The 27,364-nt window shown below is 41.1% G+C and overlaps 1 protein-coding gene across 1 annotated transcript in view; it reads right to left on the reverse strand.

The window, feature by feature from the left end:
* MAML3 (mastermind like transcriptional coactivator 3) overlaps positions 1-27,364 on the reverse strand; it is a 460,796-nt gene that overhangs the window by 407,138 nt on the left and 26,294 nt on the right. The window contains exon 3 of the mRNA XM_050946244.1: positions 3,824-4,003. Coding sequence (XP_050802201.1) covers positions 3,824-3,832 — 9 coding nt within the window. The 5' untranslated portion in view covers positions 3,833-4,003. The remainder of the gene's footprint in view (positions 1-3,823; positions 4,004-27,364) is intronic.

The raw sequence follows: 27,364 nt of genomic DNA on the forward strand, positions 1-27,364 counted from the left end.
TGGATGGCGTTGTGGTGGTGCATCTACATTTACTTTCTTTACATAGCCAGAAAGACTTCCTCTCCAAAGAAGGAAAGGTGTGACCATGAGATAAATTTTGGGTAACAAGGCACAAAGAAGTGGATAGAGGTAGTGGAATCTTTCGTAAGAGGTAGAACAATCTTTTGTGAGGGAATCTTCAGTAAACAGCTATAAACCATCACTCAAGATAATGAAATCAAAGGAAAGGATGGTAATGTCTTCTAAAAGATGAAGCTCTGCTCAGAAGAATGAATTTATGGGTACACAGCAGTGTACCACAATGATGGAAGACACAAGCTGAAGTCAGTTATCAAGATGAGTCCTTGGGGAGGATTTTTGTGACATAATTAAGGTGATCTAAGAGACAAAAAAAATTCATATGGAGTAGATTTAGAGCACCTAAGAGCTACCTAGGAGCAAGTAATATAATTGAGTTGACTAGAAAGTAAAAGGCTTTAGAATGAACGTTAAGAAATGACAAGAAAACAAATCAATTTCAGTCAGTCAATCACAACCCAACTTTTTTTCTTAATTTGAAGGTACAGAGTTTTTCAAGGAATGTGGAAAGGCTTTGAACAAGACAAAAGTGAGATTAAATATTAATTATTAGAAATTTGTCTTGATATATAAGACCAACAATGGTTGTTGGTGCTGCTTTAATAGCTGGAGGTTAATCATACTGTAAAACAGAATTTATTAGGCCAGGAAACTTTGAGATGCTGTGAGAGAAAGGATTTATGGCTATGCTTTTAAAAGATAGCTCTATCTCTTTTTGACCTACCATCTTGAGAAAAGAGTCGTTACGGTTAGCTGATGAGTACTGTTCAGAAAAATCTTCACTATATATGAAATTTGTTAATGGTGGGTATTAGTTAGTTGTCAAGAGTGAAGAGATTAGGGAGCCATCACTTTTATCCAGAGACTTACAGATGGTTCCCTTAAGTGAACTGACATATGGGTGTACTTCTTTGCAATCTACAGCACTTTTCATATGAGGATCTCAAAGCACTTTGCAAATATTCAACAATGGGAACTTGCAGCTCCCATTGAATACAATTGGAGTTATGGATGCTCAGCACCTCTGATAAGTTTCTAAGTGTATAGAGCTAGGCACCCAACGTTAGTGGACACTTTTGAATACTTTGGCTTAAGTGACTTGCCCAAGATCACGAAGTGAATCATTAGCAGAGAAGATGATAAAACCTCCTCATGCTGTATGTGGGGAAAAATAAAAGCAACTAAATAAACCCCAAGGATGAAACTGCAGAAAATCTGGAACTCATCACATAAGGGGTAAGGAAAGCTTTGAATGTCTAAGAATGTTGGTGATCATATTACTGTATATACACATTCAATTCATATTGAGAAATAGGTGCGTAATATGCGGTAGGAGCAGCAATAGCAAAATGGAAATACATCCAGGGCTCAGAATGAGACACACAGAAAGGCACTTCCCATTAAAAAAAAAAAAAAAGAATAGTAAGAATGAATAACTCCAGAGAGAGAAAAGGAAAGATTAGGCATCCTACTTGTTAAACTTACTACTGGAGCCCAGGGTATATAAGGAAAATAGGTCTTAATGGACCAAAGAGCCACAAAGCAGCACGTATGGAGATAAGTGGGCCCTGAGAAGATGTAATTCTCTCTCAGGAATATGGCAGAAGGAAATATAGGCGAAAATATAATAGAAACTAAAAACACATACCACCTAGAAGGAAGGTAGATGCAACTTGCAGCAGTCAGATACAAAAAGATCATCTTAGGAGGACAGGTGCTTGCCTCTCCTAGATTAAGGGACCAGCTATCTTAAAAGCTTGCTGAAAGATCCTCCTGTAAGAAGGTGATCCCACTGTAAAACTCTATTAAATCAGAACAGTAGCAGTTTACACCCACTTAGCATAGCTGTAAATAATCATACATGGTGCAAGGCAATGGAGAATCAGGTCCTATCCTTGTTAAATCTTGGCCCTCTATGTTGAAACTGCCAGCAAGCATGTTAATGAGTTCCAGTTGTGATAGTTGTCCCTTTGTTGCAGACATCTGCCTTCTAGGGACTGGACTGAGATCACCATCTCAAAATCGAGCACTATGACCCTATTCTACCCTTGGTGAGTGTGTGTAATTCCCAGTAATACCAGTGGAAGGGGGAGTTCCATGAATGGATTGAAAGAGGTATATAGTTCTAGAACCTGATCCTGTGAGGTGTGGAGCAGTACCTCTCTCTGGATGCTAAGAGCCCTCTTATAGGAGATTCTCAGTGTTTTGCTGAATTAATCCCTAAGGCAGTAAAACATCTCCCCAAATTTATTTTCACATGAATGTACTTGCACTTTTTCTTGCTCCTGGAAGCCTCATCTTCTCATTTTGAGATCTGTCTGATTTAGATTCTTAGCTCTAATTTTCTTAAATACCATTTCCCCTAATTTCACTGTCAAGATTTTAAGAAGCCTTCTTGTGGTTTTAGAGAGACTATTGTATAATTTGTTCATGTTTAAAGAAAGAATTACATTGTTAAATAAATTTGGCTCTCCATATTCCAAAAATAGAAAAACAAGTGAAGTTACATCATTTGAATTATGAAGTGATAATGTCTTCAGTTCTGCCCCAATCAGAAGTAACAGTTTAAAGCTTATAATAATCATGTTCAAACATATTCAGATTATAATTACTTTTCTTCTGATAATGATAGCCCGTCTGATTGGATGATTACCTATTTGACTTTGATAAGTCTCAGAGGTCAAAGAAGAGATAATTACAGACATCTGTTTTCTATGAAAATAAAATCTTGGAAAATAGTATTTAAAGTGACATCTGCAAGTATATATGTTTTACAAAGATGCATGTTGCACATGTGAAAATCAAGGGAAAGAAAAAAGCAGCAGCAATTTTTAGGACTGCTGAGTTATTACACCTTCTTTGTAAATAGTGTACAAGTTTAACTTACTGTTATTCATGTATGCATAATTAATCTCAACCAGACAGGAATATATTCTGAGTAAGTGTCATTAGGAATCAAAATAAATTATCCCCTCAAAAATAAAAATAATCTGTGTTCTAGAAATCTTTATACCACACATACAGGTAGATCTGTTTTTTATAGTACAAATTCTACTACACATAATTTGTTAGAAAGAGTTTTTTTTTTTTTTTTTTAAACGAGACAGGGCAAGCAGACCATGCATTCTGTCACACTTTTTCTTCCAACAAAGGAAGCATGTGAAGGCGTTTTCAATTCCCTAAACCATAGACCAATCACAATAGACACTCCCCTTTGATTCATACTGTCATTATGCCCTCCATTGGCCACAGGTGCATTGCCCAATAAATTACCACACAGGGGATGATCTACTCCCTGACTGTCACAGAGTTATTAACTACTAAGGGGTGTTCTAATATCACCCTCTTTGGCTGAATATGTGCTCTCTCTCTCCTATTTTCTTCCAGAGACTGAGCCAAACCCCTGATATGAGCCTTCCAGCCCTTAATAGCTTCTAAGTCATTAATAGGCTAAGGTTCTACAGTCAGAGGGCCTTGTTCTCCTTTACCTTGCCCCCTGTGCAGTCATTTATTCCTCCGCAAAATGTGTGTAATATGTTACTAAACTGAATTCTCCTCTCAAAATGATGGTAGCAGTTTTCACTTAGTTTTCACAGGTGTAAATGACTACATAAGGTAAGGCAATCGAGACAGGCCCACAAGACTGTATTCAAGCCACAGTTTCTTCTGTGGTAATAAGTTCAGTCATGAAAAAAAAAATTGGAATAAATATTAAAATGTTTCTAACATCATTCTTACTACTTACCTTGTTCATGCAAGTGGTGGTAGCAGGTAAGCTTATAAGTGTTTCACTCAGCTGGTGACATTTTGGTTCTGTTACTCGATATGTTCTCTTGGACACTTTGGACAAGAGTTGTAATGAGACATTCAATCTTCCTCATACTTTTTGGATAACAGCATACTCTACAAACTCACGGCACAATTGCTAAAAAGAAAAAAAGAATAGAAAAGTCAAAGTAATGTTGGGTAATTTTCAACAGTGTCTCAATGACTTAGAAGTCTCCTAAATCACTTCTGAAATTTCTGCCCCACTGTTTTTAACAATTTGACTCAGATAGACACAAGATTAGTAGTACTATTATATAAGAAATGAGCCATATAGTCCTTCATTGGAATGTCTTCTCTTATAACATCCTCTGTCATGGGTATATCATAACTACAACGTGTTATTAAGGGAACATTCAGTTATTAGCCAAGGAGGGTGATATTAGAACCAGAGTTGTTGATAACCAAGGATTAATTTATTTCTGAGTTTATACAGTCTGTTTATTTATTTAATTAGGTTCTCTGGAAAAAATTTAAATGGCACATTTGGGAGGTAAGTATTCTGCTTTATCACTCCTCCCCCACACTTTTTAGAGATGAGATATATTAGCTGCAGCCAGGAGCCAGAGCTGGTATACCATAATCAGCATTTCTCTGCTAACCACCCCAGCAACGTCTGCAGAATTAAAGATTTACATTTTTTTTCCAAGTGTAATTGTTATGTTTGTGAAGAAAACTGAATGTGTCCAAATGCAGAGGTGTTTTATGAAGTCCAGTGGTAGAAAATATGCGAGAAATCATGATCCCATTGAAGTCAATGGCAAAACTCTAAGAAAGATTCTATCTGCTCCCATTCACTGTAATAGTGCACTGACTCTGAAGCCTAATGATGTCATCACTGACTCTGAAGCATTTAAATGTTATTGCTGTTAATTACTGTGAAGGATTGATATATGTCTATATTAATCTGTAAACTCCATTCTATTTTGTGAATGGAATTTTCAATGTAAGACTGTATTGTGCCTTTACTTTGGCACTGAAGCTTCCATCTTGAGCTGAAATGCCCAAGGAGTGTCAGAAGAAATCTCTGCACCTAGCAGAGGGTTAACAATGGACAGCAATCAAGAGTCATTAACCTGGGTTATCTTCCATTTAAATGAGCTGGCTGCAGCCAAGGGATACCAGTTTTCCCAGTCTGATCCTTATGTGAGCTGTAACCAAGCAACAAATCACCTGACAAGGGACTAGAAGCAGCACTGGAGTAGATGTCATCGGACAGGGAGACTGAAACTTTATAAAAGGCAGGTTCTCTCATCAGCCACTTAGAAAGAGAGTAGACCAGAACCAAAAGACAAGACTAGTCAGAAGGAGGAGGTGGAGGAGACTGGAGGTGAGAGCCCTGGAACCCTGAACAAAACACAAAGGGCTCTCAAAATGGAGAAGTCACTGAAGGGAGAATTTAGCATGCAGGTTTTTGTTATTTTTGTATAGATCTGTATATCGTCTATGCTTTGTCTGTGAGTAAAGTGTGACTTGTTTAGCAATTCCATTGCACAGTCTGTGCATCCGTTGCTGTCACTGATAAGTAATCTCTGATTGGGGAAAACAGTAATCCAGAGTGGCCACAACTTTGGTATATTTTGGGGAGATCTGGGAGGTTAGCAGGTCCTATGCATTTAGACTACAAAGTCTCATATACCAGGAAGGGGTTCTAGGCAAGAGGATCTGCCCTGAGAGTATGCCTAGAGGGTCAAAGCCAGTTCCAGACTCAGCCAGCCTAAGAGCACGTGGGATCAAATAGGTGGATCCAAACATAGGAGCTGGTCCAGAGTCCACTGGGGGAGCTGAGCCAGGGTCATAAAAACTCTTCACTACTGAACAATTTCAGTCCTCACTGACTAAAAGCAGCCACTGTTCCTTGTTTACAGTAGCACAGAAACATGCTGTGGCACTTTGGCAGGCATCTGAACAGCACTATAGCCTGGTAGTGTTAAAGCTGGTGAATCTGAAAATGGGCAGGCAGACATGACTCCATACCTCCAAAGGAGGATCCCACAAAAAATACTGGTGACTTTTTATATTGGTACATTACAGTTTATTCTAACCATGTTGAATTCAATATATTTATTCCATTTTACAAATAAATATAAATTTCAGTCTACCCAATGCTCGTAGGCATTATACACACACACAAACACACACACAAATGTACGGTATGTTCCCAAATACATGTTAGAATAAAAAACATGCTGCTGAAAACACAAATTCATCCCAAATTCAGTCTCTACCTCTGGTTCAATAACATAACTTTTTGACTGACAGAAACAACCAACCAACAGGGGGTTCTTGCATCATCTCCTGAAGGTGGTAACATCTGAATTCAAACCAAGTACCTCTTGACCATGTTAGGAACATGTATTTAATAGGATAAACTTGGCCTATGGGCCAAAAAGTAAGACAGGCACATTGTGGTAGAGAGAGCCTTTCTTGTCCAACATGAAGGAGATTTGTGATAGTCTGATTTACAGCATTATAGGGTGGCTCTGGGAGTTATACAGCGGTTCTCAACCTGCGGCCCAATCAGCACAGAGATGTGGCCCATGTGACATCCTCAGGGCCATAGAGGTAGTATTGTATACGGCCCACTTAACAGGTTGTGGGCCACATATGTGGCCCACAGTGGTAAACAGATTGAGAACCACTGTACTGGACGCTTACCTGCTTAGAAACAAGGCATATTTCCATTAGCAAGGAAATGAGAACTTCCATTCCAAGAAATGCTGAAGAAAAATACATTAAGGAGTTTTATGAGAACACCTGATGTTCAAACCTAGACAATGAAATTTAGAAGGACAGTTACAGATGCCAGTTAGTATTCTTATCAATATTGGAATAGGAAGAGCAACCAAAAGTTAACCTACAACAATCACAGAATCATAGATTATTAGGGTTGGAAGAGATCTCAGGAGGTCATCTAGTCCAATCCCCTGCTCAAAGCAGGACCAACACCAACTAAATCATCCCAGCCAGGGCTTCGTCAAGTTTGGCCTTCGATCTGCTGGCAATGTTCCTACTAATACAGCCCAACATGCTGTTGGCCTTCTTGTCCACTGATTTCTTGACTATGACAAATGCCTGTGTTACAGCAACAGTTATTACTATTTGTATTACAATAGCACCTAATAGCTCTAACTGAGATTGTGAGTCCCTGTCCAAAAGAGCTTACAGTCTAAATCAGTGATACTCAAACCTCAGTGGTTCAGGAGCCAAATTAGCAATCAACATTACCCAAAAGAGCCATAGTGGTGTGAATTCATTGTTTCATTTACTCTCTCTCTCTCTATATATTTATACACACACACATATACATATAAAATTTTCACAGCAAAATGACTGACCAACTATTATTATTTTTATCAGCTATAATTGGTTAATAACATAGTAAAAGCATCCTGAAAAGAAAAAAGATAGGAGAAAAACAGAGATATTATCCCCATTTTACATAGGAGCAACTGGGGCACACAAAGATTAAGTAACCTGCCCAAGGTCACACATGAAGTCTGTAGCAGAGCTAGACGTTGACTCCAGATCTGCCGAGCCTCAGTCTTGTGCCTAAATCATTCAAAACCATCTGTTTCCGCACATCCAATATAACATAGATAGAAAGCTTAAAAAACAGGTACAAAATGTCCCAGTGTAGAGAAACACTTCTTAACCAGAGGGGCATGTGTGGGGCATCCGCTAGATGGCACCCCAGTGAGGGGGAAAATCTGCAGTATTCTGCAGTTGCTAGGACCCAGGACAGCAGAAAGAAGAAACAATTGCTTCACTGCAATCCCAATCGCACTCTCCCTACTGCCCCATCGCACTCGGTGAGAAAGCAGAGGAAGTTATACTTCTAGAAGAGCAGTGCTGTCCAAAGCTGCATGGGTGAGCAGGAGCTAAGAGAGACAAAAAACACCTCCAAGTACCCGCCTCCCAAACAGCCTTCAAACCCAGAACCCACCACTCTCCAAGTAGCATCCTCACCAACTCCAAACCCAGCATCATCCCCCACGTAGCAGCTTTTCAGCCAGCCCTCAGCACCTCTCACCATCCCTAACCTCCTAGTGCCCAACTCCCACTGTCCCCATATAATAAGTCATGGGGCAATTTTGGTGTCACTTTTCTCGGATTACCACCCCAAAAATATACGAGCCCCACAGAGGGCATAGATGCTACCTCAAGCTAGTCAGCAGACTGACCTGCAGTCAAACCAAATCACTTTGGACAAGGGTCGCAGTGCCCTCCCAAAAGTGGGGGGTAGGGGCCCCTGGCCTCAAAGCCCTGTCCCTTCCCCTCCTCTTCCTCCCAAGGCCCCACCACTGCCCCTCCTCTTCTCCCAGAGGCACCCCTAGACAAGCAGGAAGCTGTAGCAAGGTCAGGGATCCCAGCCCCCATACCCGGTGGGGCCAAAAGCAGCCTCCTGCCCATGTCCGTGGCTCCTCGGTCCCATGCCCAGAGCAGGCGGAGGGACCTAGGCTCCCCACAGTTGCCTGCACAGGTCTTACTATGGCTGGGCTGCGGCTCCAGGACCCTGCCCTTCAGCTGGAGTCGGCTCAGGATAAGAGCCGCGCAGGCAACTGTGGGGAGCCAGGGTGGACCCTCCACCTCCATCTGCCCTAGGCGGGGAGCCCAGGGGGTGGGGACATGAGGGAAGAGGAGAGGAAGGAGGCAGGGCCCACCGTAGCAAAAAGTGGATGGGCCAGGCCCATCCACTTTCAAAAAGTTGGAGGGCCATGGCTCCCCCCCACGTTCCAGCACACCTGATGTAGGGATAGACAATATAAGAACTTGGGAGAAAGGGAATCTGAAACAACCTGCCCACCCCCCAGAATGAAAAACTAGCACATTAGAGCTAGTACCAAAGTCTCTTCAAATGCAGGATCAAGTCTTCTTTTTCTTAAGTACTTGTGCTCACTTTTTCCTCCCCCTTGCTCTCAGTGGCCTGGTTTGCAGGCTCCTTGCTTCTGTAGGAACTAAACTATGGAGAGCAGAGAGTAGAGGAACAAGTCCAGAAGAACTTAGAAGAAAAAGGGACCTCCACCCTCCTAAGTAAAACAGAACTATATTTAACAATACTATACTGCTCTCTCTGGAAGAGCAGGAGGGCCCCTTCACTCCTGTGTGTGTCTGGATTTTTCCCCTCTGTCGGTAGAAACAGGGAGGCTCTGCCTAGCCCTAACTGATCTTAATGGAATTACTAACACACTGAAAGATTACCTTGTGGTACACTGAAAATGAACAGACATTGAGACAAGGTCAAGGTCAAGGTTTTTTTTTTCCGCCAGAGTGGCAGACCCATAATGCAAATCACAATTTATAATTCCATTAACCTTATTACCATTGTGCAAACAATTTTGTTTAAGACATAAATAAAATTAATTACTTCTGAGCGACCCGAAGTACACACATTCATAGAATGTATTTCAATGTGGCAACTCTCCCTAGCCAACAAGATGCATTTAAAAGACTTAAGAAGAAACAAACAAGGCATATCAATTTTGTCTTAATATGTATCTTATTCATATTGATCCTCCATAAGGACTTGATCCTGCTCCCATTCAAGTCAATGGAAAAATTCCCATTAATTTTAATGGTGCAGGAACATGCCCAAAGGGAGAGTGGGACATCATCCTGGCCAGTCAGAAACCAACTTATCTTAATGAACACATGAAAAATATGCTTAGGGTTCCATACAGTATCATTACTGAAGAGCTGCATTTGCAAACGGCATTAGCTGCTGGCCTGATTACTGCTGAAAAAGGAGGAGAGTGAGGGTTGATGTATCTCTGGTGATCACTTTTAATCATTTATCATCTTTTAAACAATGATTTTAACATCACAGGTGTATTTCTGCCACAAGAAGACATTTAAGGATGGGTTTGATCTTGTTAGACTTGGTTCCATTCATTCACTGGGGGATGTCCATGTACCTATGAAAACAGAATTTGACCCAGTTTTTTATCCAGCAGAAAAAGCAGAGAATTGCTTTGCAATAAAACTGTGTCATCATTAGAGAATTCAGAGGTCCTTTTTAGTCTTGTTAAAAAAATCTAGATCAGAGGTCAGCAACTTTCAGAAGTGGTGTACCAAGTCTTCCTTTATTCACCCTAATTTAAGGTTTCGCGTGCCAATAATACATTTTAACCTTTTTAGAAGATTTCTGTCTATAATATACACCTCTACCTCGATATAACGCTGTCCTCGGGAGCCAAAAAATCTTACCGTGTTATAGGTGAAACCACGTTATATTGAACTTGCTCTGATCCACCAGAGTGCACAGCCCCCTCCCCCCCAAGCACTGCTTTACCACATTATATCCGAATTTGTGTTATATCGGGTCGCGTTATATCAGGGTAGAGGTGTATAACTCAACTATTGTTGTATGTAAAATAAATAAGGTTTTAAAAATGTTTAAGAAGCTTCATTTAAAATTAAATTAAAATGCAGAGCCCCCCAGACCAGTGGCCAGGACCTGGGCAGTGTGAGTGCCACTGAAAATCAGCTCGTGTGGTGCATTCGGCACCCGTGCCATAGGTTGCCTACCCCTGCTCTAAACAGTGTCACCAATACAAAATGGAAGCTCCTGCACTTGTTTTGGCCTGTCTACACAGAAGGAATGCATACTCTCTCTCTCTCTCTCTCTCTCTCTCTATGCAAAAAATATTGAATGTGGGTGAGATTTTAAAAAATGTTCAATCTTGGCCTAATTTTATTCCCACTGGAGTCAATAGTAGGGCTTAAAGGTTTTGAAAATCCTAGTCTACATGTACAGTATATGTCAATAGCTCTACAGAGTTATAGTAAGAATAAGGATAATACTAATGTCTTATTTTTGTATTATATTTCTATGAGCAAAAATAAGCATTTGTTTCAACAACTGGTGTATAATATATACTTTCTAATCACTTGAATATAAAGTAATAATTATATTTTAAAATATTTGTGAAAATAACAGAGGAAAGAAATAATTGCTCTTAGGAGGCAAAAAGGAACAGCACTAGCAATTTTGTGGGAAAAGGAGTGTGATTGCCTCAGAAAATGAGGGTTGCTAGACTGTCAACACTACATACAATATATACAGGATTTAGCCCCCCCCCAAAAGGAGCAGACAACTTGTGATGCCAATTACTATCCAGCTTAATGAACCCTTTGCAGTTGGTCCATTATTTTGGGGCTAGGACCGCATCTACTCATTGGTATGAAAGGGTTATGGGGGCCTGGGAGCAGTGACTGCAGACCTTCTGAAGGAGGATGGAAATCTTTAACTTTCTTTAAAAGCTGCCTTCCACTTCCAAATTCTCAACCAGTTCCTCCATATTTGTCAAAAATCAAATCTAGAACAATCTCTCCCTTAGTACCTTTCTCCATCTTCTGAAATAAAAAATTGTCTCCAATACATTTCAATCACTTATTGGATAATCTGTGTCCTGCTGTGTTGTTTTCCCAACAGATCTCTGAGTAGTTGAAGTCCCCCATCATCACCAAGTCCTGTGCTTTGGATGATTTTGTTAGTTGTTTAAAAAAAGCCTCATCCACCTCTTCTTCCTGGTTAGCAGTCTGTAGTAGACCATACCATGATATCACCCTTGTTTTTACCTCTTTTATCCTTACCCAGAGACTTTCAACAAGTCTGTCTCCTATTTCCATCTGAACCTCAGTCCAAGTGTATGTATTTTTAATATAAAAGGCAACACCACCTCCATTTCTTCCCAGCCTGTCCTTCCTGAGTAAGCCATACCCTTCTAAACCAATATTCCAGTCATGCGTATTATCCCACCAGGTCTCTGCGATGCCAACTATGTCATAATTGTGTTTATTTACTAGCATTTCAAGTTCTTCCTGCTTATTCCCCATACTTCTTGTATTAGTATACAGATATTTAAGATACTGATTTGATTTCTCCCCCCAGTTCTGTCTTGTCTCTCCTTTATCCCTGCTATAGCAGTCCATGCTCCCCGCAAATTCCAAACCTTCTCCCAGGTCTCTGTGTTCTTGACTTATCTGCAGGTTTTGGTCACCCGCCCCCTTCAAACCTAATTTAAAGCCCTCCTCACTAGGTTAGCCAGTCTGTATCCAAATAAGCTCTTCCCCTTCCTCAATAAGTGGACCCCATCTCTGCTAAGCAGTCCTTCTTCCTGGAACAGCAGCCCGTGGTCAAGGAAGCTGAAGCCCTCCTGGCGACACCATCTTCGCAGCCAGACATTCAGCTCCACGATGTTTCTGTCTCTGCTTGGGCCCCTATCCTTGACTGGAAGGATTGAAGAGAACACAACCTGGGCTCCCAAATCCTTCACCCTTACTCCCAGAGCCCTGTAGTCACTTCTGATCTGCCGAGGGTCATAGCTTGCAGTATCATTAGTGCCCACATGGATGAATAACATGGGGTACTAGTCAGAGAGCCGGATGATCCTTGACAATTCCTCCGTAACATCTCAGGTACGGGCCCCTGGCAGGCAGCATGTCATAGGATGCCATGTCAGGATGACAGATGGGTGCCTTCATTCCCCTCAGAAGAGAGTCACCAACCACCACTACGCTACATTTCATCCTGGGAGTGGTGGCTGTGATCCTCCCAGCCTTGGGGGTACAAGGCTTCCCCTCCTCCACCTTTGGGTCCTCATCACTTGTTGCCAGGGCAGCATATCAGTTTTCCACCATGGTGGGTGGGTTGGGAGTAGGGGTGGAGCACTGTCTGCTGCCAGAAGTAACCAGCTGCCAGTGTCCTTCCTGTGACAGAGCCATATCCTCCTCCCCCAGTGGTGTGACAGCAATCCTCTGTAGCTGGATAGCTTCCTCAGCCTTGGATGTCTCCATATAAATACTCCTGAGGAATTCCTTGTGGGCATGGATGCTCCTCAGCCTGGCCACCGCCTCCTGTTGCTCTCCCACCTGCTTCCTGAGAGATTCCACCAGCAGGCACCTTTCACACTGGATGGTCCCCCCCAGCCTGGCTTTCTGTAAGTGGGAAATGCAGTCTAGAATCTCTAAAGGTCCACACCAGGATCTGGGTAGAGGCATCCGCACCACAGTCTGAGCCTCACAGACCTTGTCCAGCAGCATCACGTTCACCTCCATGTGCTCCAACACCATCATTGATACTTTTCAACTTGAGGATTCTGTCTCAATACATATTTTCCAGGTTGTTGAGTTGCTCTGGGTGCCACCTCTTTCAACCCAGCTGAGAAGTTCACAGGTCTCTCAGTATTGTCCCCTTATGGTTCTGGAGGCTCCATCTCTGTGACTTCAGATCTTGTAGGCAAACAACTGGTAGTCAGCGCCAAATACAGAAAGCGTGCTGGCCAGTTGTTGAAAATGGCTTGATCCTACCAGTACGAGTGGCTGAAACATTTTCATCTCTTTTTGGGTTCATAGCTGGAGCTGACCATGGTTAATTTCCCTGAGTCTTGTGTGTGTTTGGGGAGGCATTCTGAACAAACTTCTTACTATAAGCTGGCCTTGACATGGGCAAGAACTGACCAAGACATATTTGTTCTGGGAACACTCGGGAAAGAGATTCCATGGTGTTAAAGCATGGTAATACCTATATAAACACCCAGAATCTTGGCTTTAACTCCAAGTACAATATAGAACTCATAACTGTATCTTAAATTAGTTTTCATAGCCAAAGTAACAGCCTATTTCCAAGGACTGTATATGCATAAAGAAAAGCAAAGTAGGACTAACTATTGGGGGGAGGGATAGCTCAGTGGTTTGAGCATTGGCCTGCTAAACCCAGGGTTGTGAGTTCAATCCTTGAAGGGTTCATTTAGGGAACTGGGGTAAAAATCTGACAGGGGATTAGTCCTGCTTTGAGCAGGGGGTTGAACTAGATGATCTCCTGAGGTCCCTTCCAACCTTGATATTCTATGATTCTAATTAATCCTGGAACTGCTGTCCAGGAATGCTCTTCCCTAAAGGAACTAAACAAATTCTGTGATCTCTTAAGTACAGAACATGCAGCTCCCTATTCATAGCCCTAAATCTACAGAATGATACAAACTGTTTTATTTATAGTGAGTGAAAATAGTCTTAGACTGTTACTGCAATCGACAGTAACTCTTAGTGATAAGTAATTAAAGCCACTCAACTTCTTAAACAAATATACAGTATCAAGTCTAACCCTAACAGTAACTAAATGGTTAGTCCACTGCCATCAATGCCATTGGGGGCTGGTGAAAATGTGTAACTAGTCAACAGACTTCACTTAATTTATGTCCTGTGAGCTGCTATTTGACATAGTGATTGATTCATGGAGGCCTGCAGCCTTCAGTGTATCTTATGTTTTGGTTTAGAATTTAGATTATCAGGAGAATCATCTCCTATAAGGCTGAACACAGAGCACTGATGAAAGATTGCAGTCTCAAGACTGGAGATTTGGGTCTTGTGATGGGGTATATCAACCTCACACTGAGCCATCAAGGATTAACAGGTGGGCCCACTCAGCCCTACAATTATACCTGCACTCACTGTCAGATAATGAAGGGGCAATTAAAAAGAGAAGACGACACCTCAGTAGTGGGGGAGCTGACCTACTATTCTTTGCTCAGCCTTTGGGAGAGAGGCAGGCCTGACAAGGTCAAAAAAACAAACTCAGTTGTATTTCTTTGCTTTATTTAAAAACAAACAAACAAAAAACTATTTGGCTGTGTCTGCTGCTTGGGACAGGCCTGTAGGGCCTAATGAGACTGTTCCAAGGAACCCTTGCCCTGGGGTGTGTGTGGGGAACTGCCTCAAACTCTGTGAACTTTTGCATCCTACTTGAGTCTACCCTGTAGTTTGTTTTGGACCCTGGAGAACGTAATCATTGGTGTATATTGAAAAATTGAAAATTTGGAGTGGAGAAAATGAAGGAAAAGAGTTTGATTCTGATGCTACAATCAAATTTATGCGGGCAGATTCTGACAGCTGCATGGTGCCTTATTGAAGTGTACCTGCACAGATTTAATTGAAGAATCATGTCCTGTTTCTTCAAGTTTATTGCTCCTCAGTCTACCTTTTCACCTCTTTTTTCTATTTCAAACTGAAGATCAGTCTAGAAATAGATGGTACAGGCCCAATCCAACTCTAGACTGGGCCCTCTGTCAGGCAGATGAACAACTAACATATGGGAATTATAGCCTGGATGCTAGGATCTATGTCTAAATCTTGCCAATTCCTTCTGCACAACATCTAGGACATAGCCTCTACTATCCAACTACACTACTAAAACTCTAATCATCTTGTGTCTCAATTACTGCAACATCCTTTTCTATAGCCTTGACAAATGTAATCTTGCCCTGTTCACATCCATTCAGAATGCTTCTGCAAAGATCATTTTATTTTTCTAGCCTGTCCCCTTGACCATGTCACCCATCTCTTTGCTTCCCTCCACTAGCTTCTTCTTTTCTATCACATCTTCACTTTCCAGGTTTTTCATGACCTACCCCTTCCTTACCAATCGTCTCCCATTTGCTATCAAGATGTCAACTCCATCCAATAGGTAAATGACACTAGCCTTCATCCCCCACTAGTTAAATTTTAAAGCAAGCACCCTCATGCCTGAGAGAAGCTCTCCATAAACATTCATAAAACTAACATATTTCCTTCAAATTCCGCCTCAGAACTGGCTGCTGGTGTGCTGAGACCACTGCCAATCATGTTGACTAATATTGTCTCATTGTTTCCTTGTACTCCCCTGTTTGTCTATGTGTATCCATCTGTTGTCTGTCTTATGCTTAGAGCTTGTCTACTTAGTGAGTTAGTGTGTGTCAAACCAGGATGCGATACTTCAGCACAGCAACTTGCTGTGCAGTAAGGGCTTTGTGGTCGCTGCTACACTTAGTGTGACTTAGATTACTACTGAAGTGCAGTATGCTAAGGTGCACTCCTGGACTTTCACTGAGCTGTAGCAGTGACCATATGGGATGTTATAGCACGGAAAGCTGCTATCCTGTAGAATCACAGCCTGGCTTGCCACACATTAACTCACTGAGAAGACAAGCCCTGAGATTGTAAACTCTTTAGGGTACGGAGTATCTTTTCATTCTGTGTTTGTACAGCATCTAACACAAGGGATCCTGATCCATGACTAGAGCTCCTACATGCTACAGTAATATAAATAATTACTAAGAAATGGATACAGAATCACAATTTCTTTGAGAAAATACTGCAGAACCAGAGCCATAATTCTTGCCAATAACTTTAGGTTACACTAATAAGAAAGAGCGGGATGTACTTATGGATCTTTCCCTGGACTGAAGATACACTGTTTTTGAAGGACATAATTAAATCTTCAGGTGGTTTTTCAAGCAAATAAATACTATTTTTGACAAAATTTAATTTGAAATTATGCAGAATTTTCAGAGCTATAGGATTAGGAAAAATCACCCCAAAATAGATATGCTTGGGTTAGTTTGTTTTTCATTTTTGAAAACTTACAAAGAAAAACAACTCCCTAGCTTAGATCTGAAAGGAAAATTTCACTGCAGAAGTAATGATAATAGGTGAAAACCCGAGAAAATAATGTTTTTAAGGAAAGGCTCTTAGACCCTCAAGTGTTGCAGTTCAGACCCTCTCTTTCTTGTTTACAGGACTTTTCATTATTCTTTGTTCCACATGAACAAATTTAATAGAATCAGAAGAGTTAGAGTTGGAAAAGACCAATTGATTCAGCTAGTCCATCTCCTCCCAAGTAAAATATCCTTCTGTATACAGCATTTCCTAGCATTTTGTTTAGCCTGGTTTTCAAAGTCTCAAATTATGGGGTTTTCACTACATTCCTTTGGATATTTTCCCACAGTCTAATACATATCATATTGGGAAGTTTTGCCTAAGTTTTGCCTTTCTAAGTTTCATCCCATTACTGCTAACACACCATTCTGAATAATTCCTCTGCATCCTTGCTATTTACACCTTCCAAATATTTGGAGTCATATCCCTTTCTAGTTGTTGCTTAGCCAACTCTACATATTCAGTTCTTCTAATCTTACCTCATAAATCATTCCCTTCGATCCCCAAGCACTTTTGTTGCTCTCTCATCTGTCAATTTTTTTTATTTTTATTTTTTTTGGTAATGTGACCAAAAACAAAATCCCTATTCCAGGAGAGTTGACTAGAAAGGGACTACTAACCTCCTGTTTATATGCAGTGCCAAATTATTTTAGCTTTTTCCAAAAATTTGTCTAATTTGCTGGCCATTATTATTTACCGGTATATTGTGCTGGTATCCAAAAACCCTGTGCTAGGCACTGTACAAACACAGAGTTAAAGTGAGGTCTGCATAAAACATTATTATTTTGGCTTTCTCCCTCCCAGCATACGTTAATTTTCATTTTTCTAAACTGAATCTGATCTTATCTTCTCCTGAGTCTAATCTCTGTAAGTCCCCTTGTAGCATTTCTCAAATGTGACTGTTATTTGCAATTCTTCCCAATTTAGTATCACCTGTGAATTTCATTAACATTCTGTTTACTTTCTCCTCTAGATCATTAAATACAATTTTAAGGACAATCTGATTTAACTCAAATACACTGCAGCACTCCACTTTATACCTTCACTTCTTCAGCTAGTTTTCAATTTGCATGACTGTTCACATGTAAGCTGATTTGAATTACTTATATGAATAACTTTTCAAGAGTTACTGAGACAGATTTGCTGAGCAGAGATACAGAGTGATAAAGGCCACACACTCCCAACAGGCTCTTCCCCTGCCTTAGGGGAGCCCCAAACAGGCAAAGAGCTGGTGTAGCTGGCTCCTATACCCCTTTCCTCTGTATTTCCAGCATGGGGATGGGTAGGCTGATGTTGGATGGATACTTGTATGCTCTAATCGGGGCCTTTAATTTTTGGATTATAAAATTGCCTGCTATGTAATTTAAGAAAATCTCTGATATTTCATAGTCAACTGCATTTCTTACTCAACGGATAGTTGGGACAGGTGAAACCCCACAACACTGGTATATTTGGAGTTTTAACAACCAGAGATATAGTCCAAGAACTCTCTGTTCTCAATCTACTCCATTAGTTTCTCCTTCATTTTTCTTTTTATTGTACCCCTTCCACCCCCCAAATAAAACCCATCACCACCATACTCTTTATTGCAGCATCAGATGTACTTCTGGCATATGTACCATCACCTCTTTGTATTTCTCATATACAGATTGTACCAATCTACATTGCAGTTATGATAACCTTCATACTGGGTTACATTTATGCCCAACAGACAGTAATCACTCTCACTTACTGTCTTCTAGTTCTTGCTTGTTTCCTATGCTCCTTGAATTTATATACAGATGTCTTAGTACTTCAACACTCTCCTTATTCATTCTTTTGTTTAGGAACAGCTCTATCTTCTGCTATACTCTGTTTGCTGGAAGTCCCTATGAGATTCTGAGTTAAGAAAAACTCCCCTTGCCTTGCTTAGTTTAAATCATGTCTAATAAGCCCTCTTATTTCAGGGTTTGACCCAAGGTCAATTGAAGTCAATGGGATCATTTCCATTCACTTCAACGGGTTTTGGGATCCAGTTGTTCCAACATTCTGTCACTCCAAAACCTTCATATCTAAATCACTGGTTTGACTTCTGTGTCCATCTTCTTCTTTCTTTTCCCACACTAAATAGTGAGAGGATCTCTTGAGATGATCACCTCTATCACTCCCTTACCCGCCAGTTGTCTTCCTAGATGCCTTCCCTGCTGGTGTTTTTTCTCAGGTGAAGTAGAGTTACTAGGAATATCCAGCATTACTTAGAATATCCGTCTCCGATACTGGGCTGAATCGAAAAGTATAGCTTTGTATTAGCTAGAGAGCATGGTTAACCATGACACGGACAAGATGTGATTAAGTTTACTCCTTTTCAATAAGGGACAAATAGGGTAGAGAAATGTATCTAATCCTCTATAGCAGTGTCCTGCAAAGTGAGATTTGTGTCCATAAGTATCACTAAGATTTTCTCCAAAAGATGCGGTATGCTTCAACTGTTATATTTATATAATGCCAACCCACTAAATCTACATACATGAGATCTACAGAGATATGAGAGGAGAAGCCTCCTATCATACCATGGTGGGCTATATAAAAACAGTGTAAAAACAATGGTGCCCAGGAATCTTGTACATTATTTATTCCTGCATTTAATGAATTGCCATGTGCCTGAGCTCCTGGAAAATAACTGTGGGGATTGCCTCAAGCCTGCATTGCACTCAAAAAGACCTGTACTCAATGTACTGATACAACTGATCAACAGTGACCTATTTCTACATCTTATATAATTATGGTGAATTTGGATACATGTGTAACCCTTCTGCCCATTTGAGTTGGCAGCAACAAGGGCCGGGTTCAGTATCTAGGGGTTCCGTTTCAATAACACAATGCAAAACTGGCTCGAGCCCCCACCCAGTGACTTGGTACAATTACATACCACCTTCTGGGCACCTTCCCCTCTCACAAGCACGGAATCTGAGTGTAGCAAAATCCTTTTACTAAAGGAGGGAAACAATACAGCATTATGTTGGGGAAACACCACAAACAGGATTCATAACACAAACCATGAGCAAAAGACCCACCCCCAAGTAAGTTTGGCAGTGTTCTTTTCCCCTCAGGGTCTTAAGGCCAGCAACCCAAAAAATCACCCAAAGTCCCAAAAGTCCAACAACCCAAAAGTCTCTGTCCCTGGTCAGTGCAGCCCCTGAGTTCAAAAGTTTATCTGCAGAGTTTTACATCTCAGCCTGGGTGGAAATGGGGGGGGGGCAGCACAAGGGTGTTAGAGGGCACTTTACGTGGTCCGAGGCTGACTGCCCCACCTCTCCATGGGGTTCTGCTGCAGCCTTCACCACGAGCCACTCTGCCAGCCTCTCCACTCCACCAGTGGTCCCGTGAGCTGCTCCAACCATCCCACGAACTGCTCTGCTATCCACTCAGCAATATATCTTCAGCTCCCCCCTGCAGCACTCAGTGATTTCAGCTGTTAGTAATTTTAGCTCTTTAGTGATTTCAGCTTGTAGTAGGGGAGCCTCAGTGCTGGTGCACCATTGGCCCAAAGTGAATTCAGCTCAGCAGCCTATAACTAGACTCCTAATGGAATCAAAATTAGCTCTGATATTCCACAGTGGAGAAAGGAAGAGGTGCAATTGGTGTTTCAGGCCCTCAAAGGGGGCCCATATTATCAGATACAAATGCCTGTCCTCAGCCTCTCTCCATTCACTGGATTTTGGAACCCATGTCCCTTGTCTAGCGAGTGCTACTTAGTTGATAGCGAGTTCCTCTGTCAGTTTCACTGTCCTTGAGTCACATAATCAGGGTAACGACAGGAAACAGGAAAACAGTTCCATTGTCCTTGATTCACATAATCAGGGTACCACCACTTTATTCTTCCTGCCCCAATAACAGAGAAACTGGGGATCCCACAGCAGCCAAAGTGACCATTTGGGCTGCAGCGGGCTCATGCTAGGCAGGGTGGGTGTGCCTATGCAAACAAGATCAGCCCCTGAAGGTCTTTTCCACAACTCGCCACAATTCACCACCAGATGTCAGGGTAGAGCTCATCCTGACTCTGCTTACACATGGATGACGAATTGCTGAAAGTGATTGTTTTGTCTCAGTGCCTATGGTGTCTCTGAGGCCATCACATTACCTCTATTGAATAATCCATGTTGCTGATGTTAAGGCAAGCATACCATTTCACACTTCAAGGAAGGCTATTCAATACCACTGATGCACGACAGAACACAATACTTAATTTTTCTACACAAGGCCTCAGCCCTCTTCTTCTGTCTACTTCATAGTATTTTACACTGACACTGACTATTCTATGGTCATCATGCTTGTTGCTTAGCTTTTTGAAGATCTTAACTCCAGTTATTTATCCATTACTCCTAAGGCATAACTTTGTTGGCCGATAAAGTGGGTATTCACCCACGAAAACTCATGCTCCAAAACGTCTGTTAGTCTATAAGGTGCCACAGGACTCTTTGCTGCTTTTATAGATCCAGACTAACATGGCTACCCCTCTGATATTTGACCCCATGTGGGGGAAGAGGAATATTGAATAAAAAATTCTCTCTCACACACACACACACCACCCCACACAGCTGCAGCCCCTTCTGAAGTGAAATGTTACAACTGTTAAACACAATAAGCCTAATTCTCTACAAAATCTTCAGGGTAGAGTTTTACATCCACTCTGGCAGGTGTAAATCACTACCCTACATGCAAGGCGGTGGAGAATTAGGTCCACTTGAAATTTCAGAGAGAAGTTACAGAGGCAAATAATTAATCAAACTGGAATTTGTCCAAAACAGAATTGGTCTAAACTTTGGTTTTAACTCTCAACAAAAAGATGGCACCAGCACAACATCCCATATGCTACAGCCTTGGTTCAGCACTGACTTAGAAATGGAGACATTCATTATAATGAATCACCTCCACCTCTTTGTGCAGCAGTGTCCAGGACCAGACCTGGTTAGTTTATAAGATATGACAAGGTTACAGCTTCTAGCTGTATGACTATGGAAAATTATTAAAGATATATTTAAAAATCTCTTGGCTCTGCCTTCACTTTTTTGGGTGGAGAAGAGCATTTTAATTTATGTGCACAAAAGAAATGGAATAAAAATGTGTAGGTTGTGTTTTTTGCAAGTCTAACAAAACAGATCTAGTTTCCATATGCATGCAAAGCATATAGTACACAGAGAATGAATAATTAGCATTAATGAATGTAAAGCTCATCAATGAACAATGACTGTTGATTTAGAACACTGCTGGTGTGTGAGAATACTTCTCTACTGGGAACTAATACAAGGAAAGGACTAAAGTCTATTGGGAAAGTCAATAAAGACTAAGATGGCCTTTGAAAAGAGTACTAGACATAAACATGTTTTTCCCCCTTTTAAAATCCAATTTACTCTTTAATTGTGTACTCTGATCCGGTGAATTCTCATGGACCGAGAGGGAACTGCTCTTTGGGCAAATCCTGACATGCTTTACTCACTTTTTACTAAGGCAATGAGTTTGCCAGCATAAGAACTGAGTAAGCAGCACAGGATCTGGCTCTTAGTACACAGGACACAAAGAACTCTAAGAATAATACGTCTGTTGCATAAAGTTCTGAGCATTTAAGAAAGTGATTTGTTCATTAATTTGTGTATTAATTTGTGTGATATAGTGTTCTTCACTTCAGCTGGATATAGTATTCTTCACTTCCTTTCCTATAATGTTGAGCAGAGTTGTTCGGCAGCTGCCATCTGCCACTTCTGAAGTTATTACATTCCTGCTCCAGGAGCTGAGGCTTTAAGAAAACACCAAATATTGTGAGACTCTTGATAAAATTCTGTGAGTTGGCAACACTAATTAGCATATATGGGCACAATTCGTTGGAGTAGTTCCCACTTACACTGGGACTGAATGAGACCAAAAAAAAAAAAAAAAAAAAGTTCCATATCATTCGATAACTGGTGTTCTTTGAGATATGTTGCACATATCCATTGCACTGTAGGTGTGGGCATGCCTCAGGCACAATTGTCGGAGAACTTTACTATTGACACTCCCGAACAAGGTACAGAGCCTCAGGAGGATCTAAGCCTTTTCTTTGATACTGGCAAATGGGACTGAGAAGTTCTAGACTCTTTGGTGCTGTTCCGTACTGAGGTTGATGTACTACTTGGGGTACAAGTAAGAAAAGTCTGATGTGGGGGCAAACTGTTGCCCTCATGAGTAGACATTTGAGCTTCACCACTTTCTTTGAGCTGGGCTTAAACCCCTTATAAATGTGACATTTGTCACTTATGTGGTATTCTCCCAAACATTTCAAACAGGCCGAATGTGGGTCACTGACCAGGATACGTTTAGTGCAAATGTGGCACGACTTAAAACCAGCATCGTTTCAGTACTGAACCCAGTAACAAAAGATGAAAACTAGTCCAGAAAGGCCCAAGACTAAAATCTATCACTAAAACTAGCATAACATAAACCTAACTACATAACTACCTCCTAACAATAACAGGGTATCTATATACAAAGGAGTGAGAAAAGCTTATGACAACAAGCCTGAGATCACTCTGACAACTGTCACTGGCGGCGAGAAGGAACTGAGAGGGAATCGTGAGGTGGCTCTTCCCTCTTATACCAGCACACAGTGGCGTGTGGCAACAGAGGGCGCTCAAACTATCCTGACAGGTAATGCTGAGGGAAAAAGTTCTCCAACAACTGTGCACAAGGTGCACACACCCACACCTGTGTTTTCATTTAGATGATACCATCTTCTCTAAATAATGTCCATATTCTATCCCATCTGAGATTTGTCCACTATTGTATTATTATTAACATTATTGATCATTTAGTCTATTAAAAGCATTAGTCGTCTTATAAAATTTGTCTCTCCAAGAACGAGCTAACCTCAGCCACAGATGTCGTCAGCAAAAATCTTTCAAGAGGCTTGTACAGTAGAACCTCCGAGTTATGAACATCAGAGTTACAAACTGACCAGTCAACCACACACCTCATTTGGAATGGAAGTACACAATCAGGCAGCAGTAGCAGGGGGAAAATAAACCCAGTACAATAGTGTGTTAAACATAAACTACTAAAAAAATAAAGGGAAAGCAGCATTTTTCTTCTGCACAGTAAAATTTCAAAGCTGTATTAAGTCAATGGTCAGCTGTAAACTTCTGAAGAAACAACTATAATGTTTTGTTCAAAGTTCTGAACACTTAGCATTACAAACAACCTCCATTCCCAAGGTGTTCGTAACTCTGAGATTCTACTGTACTGGAGAAAAACTGCTGAAGCTTACATACCCAAGGCCCAAGAATAAAACAAACGTGGCTGAGCAAACACCGTGTCACATGGCTGCATTCCACCAGGGATTTCTGTGAAGAGAGAATAATAAACTTGGCATTTAAAGTAGGCAACGCAGCAGAAGGAAACAGGAAATAGTGAAATCAGATATTTACAAATAACTGTTGGCATACTAGTTACATTGAAAGTTTCTCAATTTTTTAAATGTGTGCACAAAATTTTCCTCTCTCTCTTGCAGTGACCTTCCACTGCTATGCAGTTGCTCAATAACTTGCAGCTGGACTACTGTAACTTCTACTACTCCAGGATGTCAATAAAGCAGTTCTGCAGCCTGTACATTGTGGCAGCATATTTATTCACTTTGGTGAGCATCTCTGAATATATTCTGCTATTGTGCACTCCTTGCACTGGTTGCCAACAGAAAAACAGATGAGTTCCAACCTTGCTTAGGGCCTCTGTCCAGGCCCCTATAGACGGCTGTGGTGACGTACAGAGCTATAAAGGAGCTACAACAGCCCATGAGAAAATTCCCCCAGAGCAGAAACTGCACAGGGCCAGCATACACAGTTTTATACTACCCTTCCTCACAGTCTCTAGCATAGCAGGCATGCTGGAATCCAGGTGGCTACCATAAATTAGAAGAACCCCAGGGCAGACAGAATCCAGGTGACACAAAGGTACACTTTTTGAAAAATGTATTCAGCCAGCTCTAACTTTAAAAATTTAATCTGTTTTTAAATCTGTATTTATATATTTTTCTCTATAAATGTTAAAATTCAGACAAGCAATTTTTTGTAATTCCTGTGCAGAGTAAGAGCGCTAAGAATTTTGGTTTTGAAACAATCACTCATACTGGACAGGATCTCTACCAGCAATTTAATGATTAAAGTTTTAATTACTAAGCAATTAGCAGTTGACACCTGAGGTGCTATGCATTTAACTGTATTCTGGAACTGCCCGGAGTGGGGTAGACAAAGTTTTGTTGGTAACAGATAATCCTGGGGCGCCTTGGAGAGGGCCGGAAAAAAGGGGAGACTTTCTGATGTTCTGATGTATTAATTCAATGAGACCTTATTGTCATGACAAGCTAGACAAGTGTTCCCAAAAAATATAAGAAAAAAAGACAGACCTATCCAGGATAGGGTCACACACACTGTTTGATCCTCTGTACCCATTTGTCATATTCTGTCTAATCCATCTTCACTTATACACTATATATGAGGGAGGGAAAACAAAACAAACACCTAGGTAATATGGCTCTGTACACTCATCAAAAAAGTATGCATGCATTGTCAGTATATAAGTTGGTACTCTCCAAAAGATTCATCAACAATTTTTTTTGAAAGAAGTTATAACTTTGTTCATTATGGACATCTGATACGTAGCAATTACCTAAAGCCACCTTCCTCTTTGACTGGAACTTTTCGGTACTACTGTACTACAATAAAAATAATCTTATCCCTTTTTCTCATTTAATAAAAATCCATTTGCTCCACCTCTTTGTCACATAATTAAATTAAAAGGGGGGGGGCGAGATTGGGTTTTTATTCAATGAGAATGAGTAGACTAACAGGATTATTCTTTATTGTAGCACAGTAGCACCTACAAGCCCTAATTAAGGACGAGGAACCTAATGTGCTCACAGTTTAGAATTATGAGAGGATTCAGTAAGCAGAAGAAACAAAGCAATGGGATTGGGAAGTAGGAGAATCAGGTAACAGTAAAATGAACATGCAGGTCAAGCATCAGTCTCAGCTCACCATCACCCCTGCCATAGTCAGAAAGCAATGTCTTGTAAGCAGCCCAGCAAAAGTGACTTTTAAGGAGGTTTTGAAGGTGATATAGGAGTGAGTTTTTGGATTTTGTGGTAGGAGGCAGGATGAGAGAAGCTCAAAGCTGTTTGAGGGAACAGTGGACAAGCAGGAGGTAAAGGCTGGCATCAATGGACTGGAGCTAAAGCTGGGTGAAAGTTGGGGCAGGGATTGTCTTTTTGTTCTGTGTTTGTGCAGAGCCTAGCAGAATGGGGTCAGGTCCATGACTGGGGATCTTAGACACTACAATAATACAAATAAAAAAAATAATTTTAAACAACGTTGCAATACTACATCTGATTGGTAGGGCACAGTTAAATGGTGAAGAGACCTAAAGGTGGAAATGAGAAACTTGTGTTGACAAAAGGACATCCACAAAGAGATGTCTGAAAGATGGGTTGAGATGCTAGATTGGATAGAGGGAGACAGCTCATTAGCTAGAGAAACCGATTTGTGAGTCATTGGAATTATTAGATAATCAAAAGCAAGCAGATAACAGCACCCAGAAATATGGTATAGTGGGAGAAGGGGAATAGGCCAAGGATAGAGTCCTGGTGGGAAGCCCATTAAAAAGGGGAGAGGGGATAAAAGAGGAGAGCATTAATTTATGGTGAAAAACGTCCACATGGTTTCAGGCCTCCTACCAGAGACACTCAGCTACACAAGGGCAGCAGGGGAAACAGAAGTTGAAGGTGAACCAGGACTAGGAGTTGACTGGGCAGTTCTTTTGGGAGGGGGTAAAAAGAGTTGAGGGTGGAGGACAGAATGGAATATCCCATTGCTGTGTAGAGTGTTGTAGCCATGTCGGTCCAAGGATATTAAAGGGACAATGCGGGTAAGGTAATATCTTTTACTGGACCAACTTCTGTTGGTGAGAGAGACAAGCTTTTGGTCCAAACAGACTGGAAGAAGTGCTGCATGTGACCCAAAAACTGGTGTCTCCTAATAACCGAAGTTGGTCCAATAAAAGATATAGCTTCATCCACCTTGTCTGTCTAGTACGGAATTTATTATTTAACATTTATATTGTTGCAGCGCTTAAACGCCACAAATAGGGTATGGCCTCATTGGGCTCGGTGCTGTAAAAACGTGTAACAAAAGGGAGTATCTGCCCCAAATAGCTTGTAATGGAGAAAAGTTGTTGATGGACAGGCGGCTCAGGTAAAGGGGTAACTGTCGTTAGACAAAGATGAAAGAAGGAGACAGTATCTGGTGAAGACAAGATCAAGTATGCAGCTGTTTTGAGTGGGAAAGCTGATTCAAGGTTGCAGAACAAATGAGATCAGAGCAAGGAAGTGACTGTCTGATTTCTCCAGTCAGCCTGATGAGATGGAACCTGAATTTGCTAAGGATGAGGATAGCGGGTTGCTATATGAAGAGAAAAATAGGGTTCAAAGGAGGGAAGGGATTGGCAACAGCAGGAGGAGAGGAATATGGAGAAGAACCATGCAGAAAGCTGCACATCAAAAGCTCTGGTATAATACTAACATTTTTTTACAATTGGCCCTATTTTAAGAAGAGGCAAATATCCATCTGGACTTTAAGAGCCAAATGTTCAGAAGGCAGATGTCCAAATCTGAATAAAAATAATATGATCATGGAAAAAGTGTGCATGCATTTACCAAAATTACATGTCCAAATGGGATAACTGTGAATACAGATAGCTAGTTAGGTGCCCAATAATTTGGGCATGCAATTGTGGTAACAACATGTACAAATTTTTAGATATTTTTGCGCACACACCTTCAGTTTTCAAAAATCTGTCCCTGAATGCACATAGGAACCATCTGAACCCCAGCACAGTGTGCAAGTGTCTCAAATTGGTAAGCAACGAGGAGGGGAAAAGTAAGCCTAGCAGAGTGACTGACAAGCATTAATATACTTCAGTTCACTGG

Source organism: Gopherus flavomarginatus, chromosome 3, assembly GCF_025201925.1.
Source record: "Gopherus flavomarginatus isolate rGopFla2 chromosome 3, rGopFla2.mat.asm, whole genome shotgun sequence".
In the NCBI taxonomy this organism is placed as follows: Eukaryota; Metazoa; Chordata; order Testudines; family Testudinidae; genus Gopherus; species Gopherus flavomarginatus.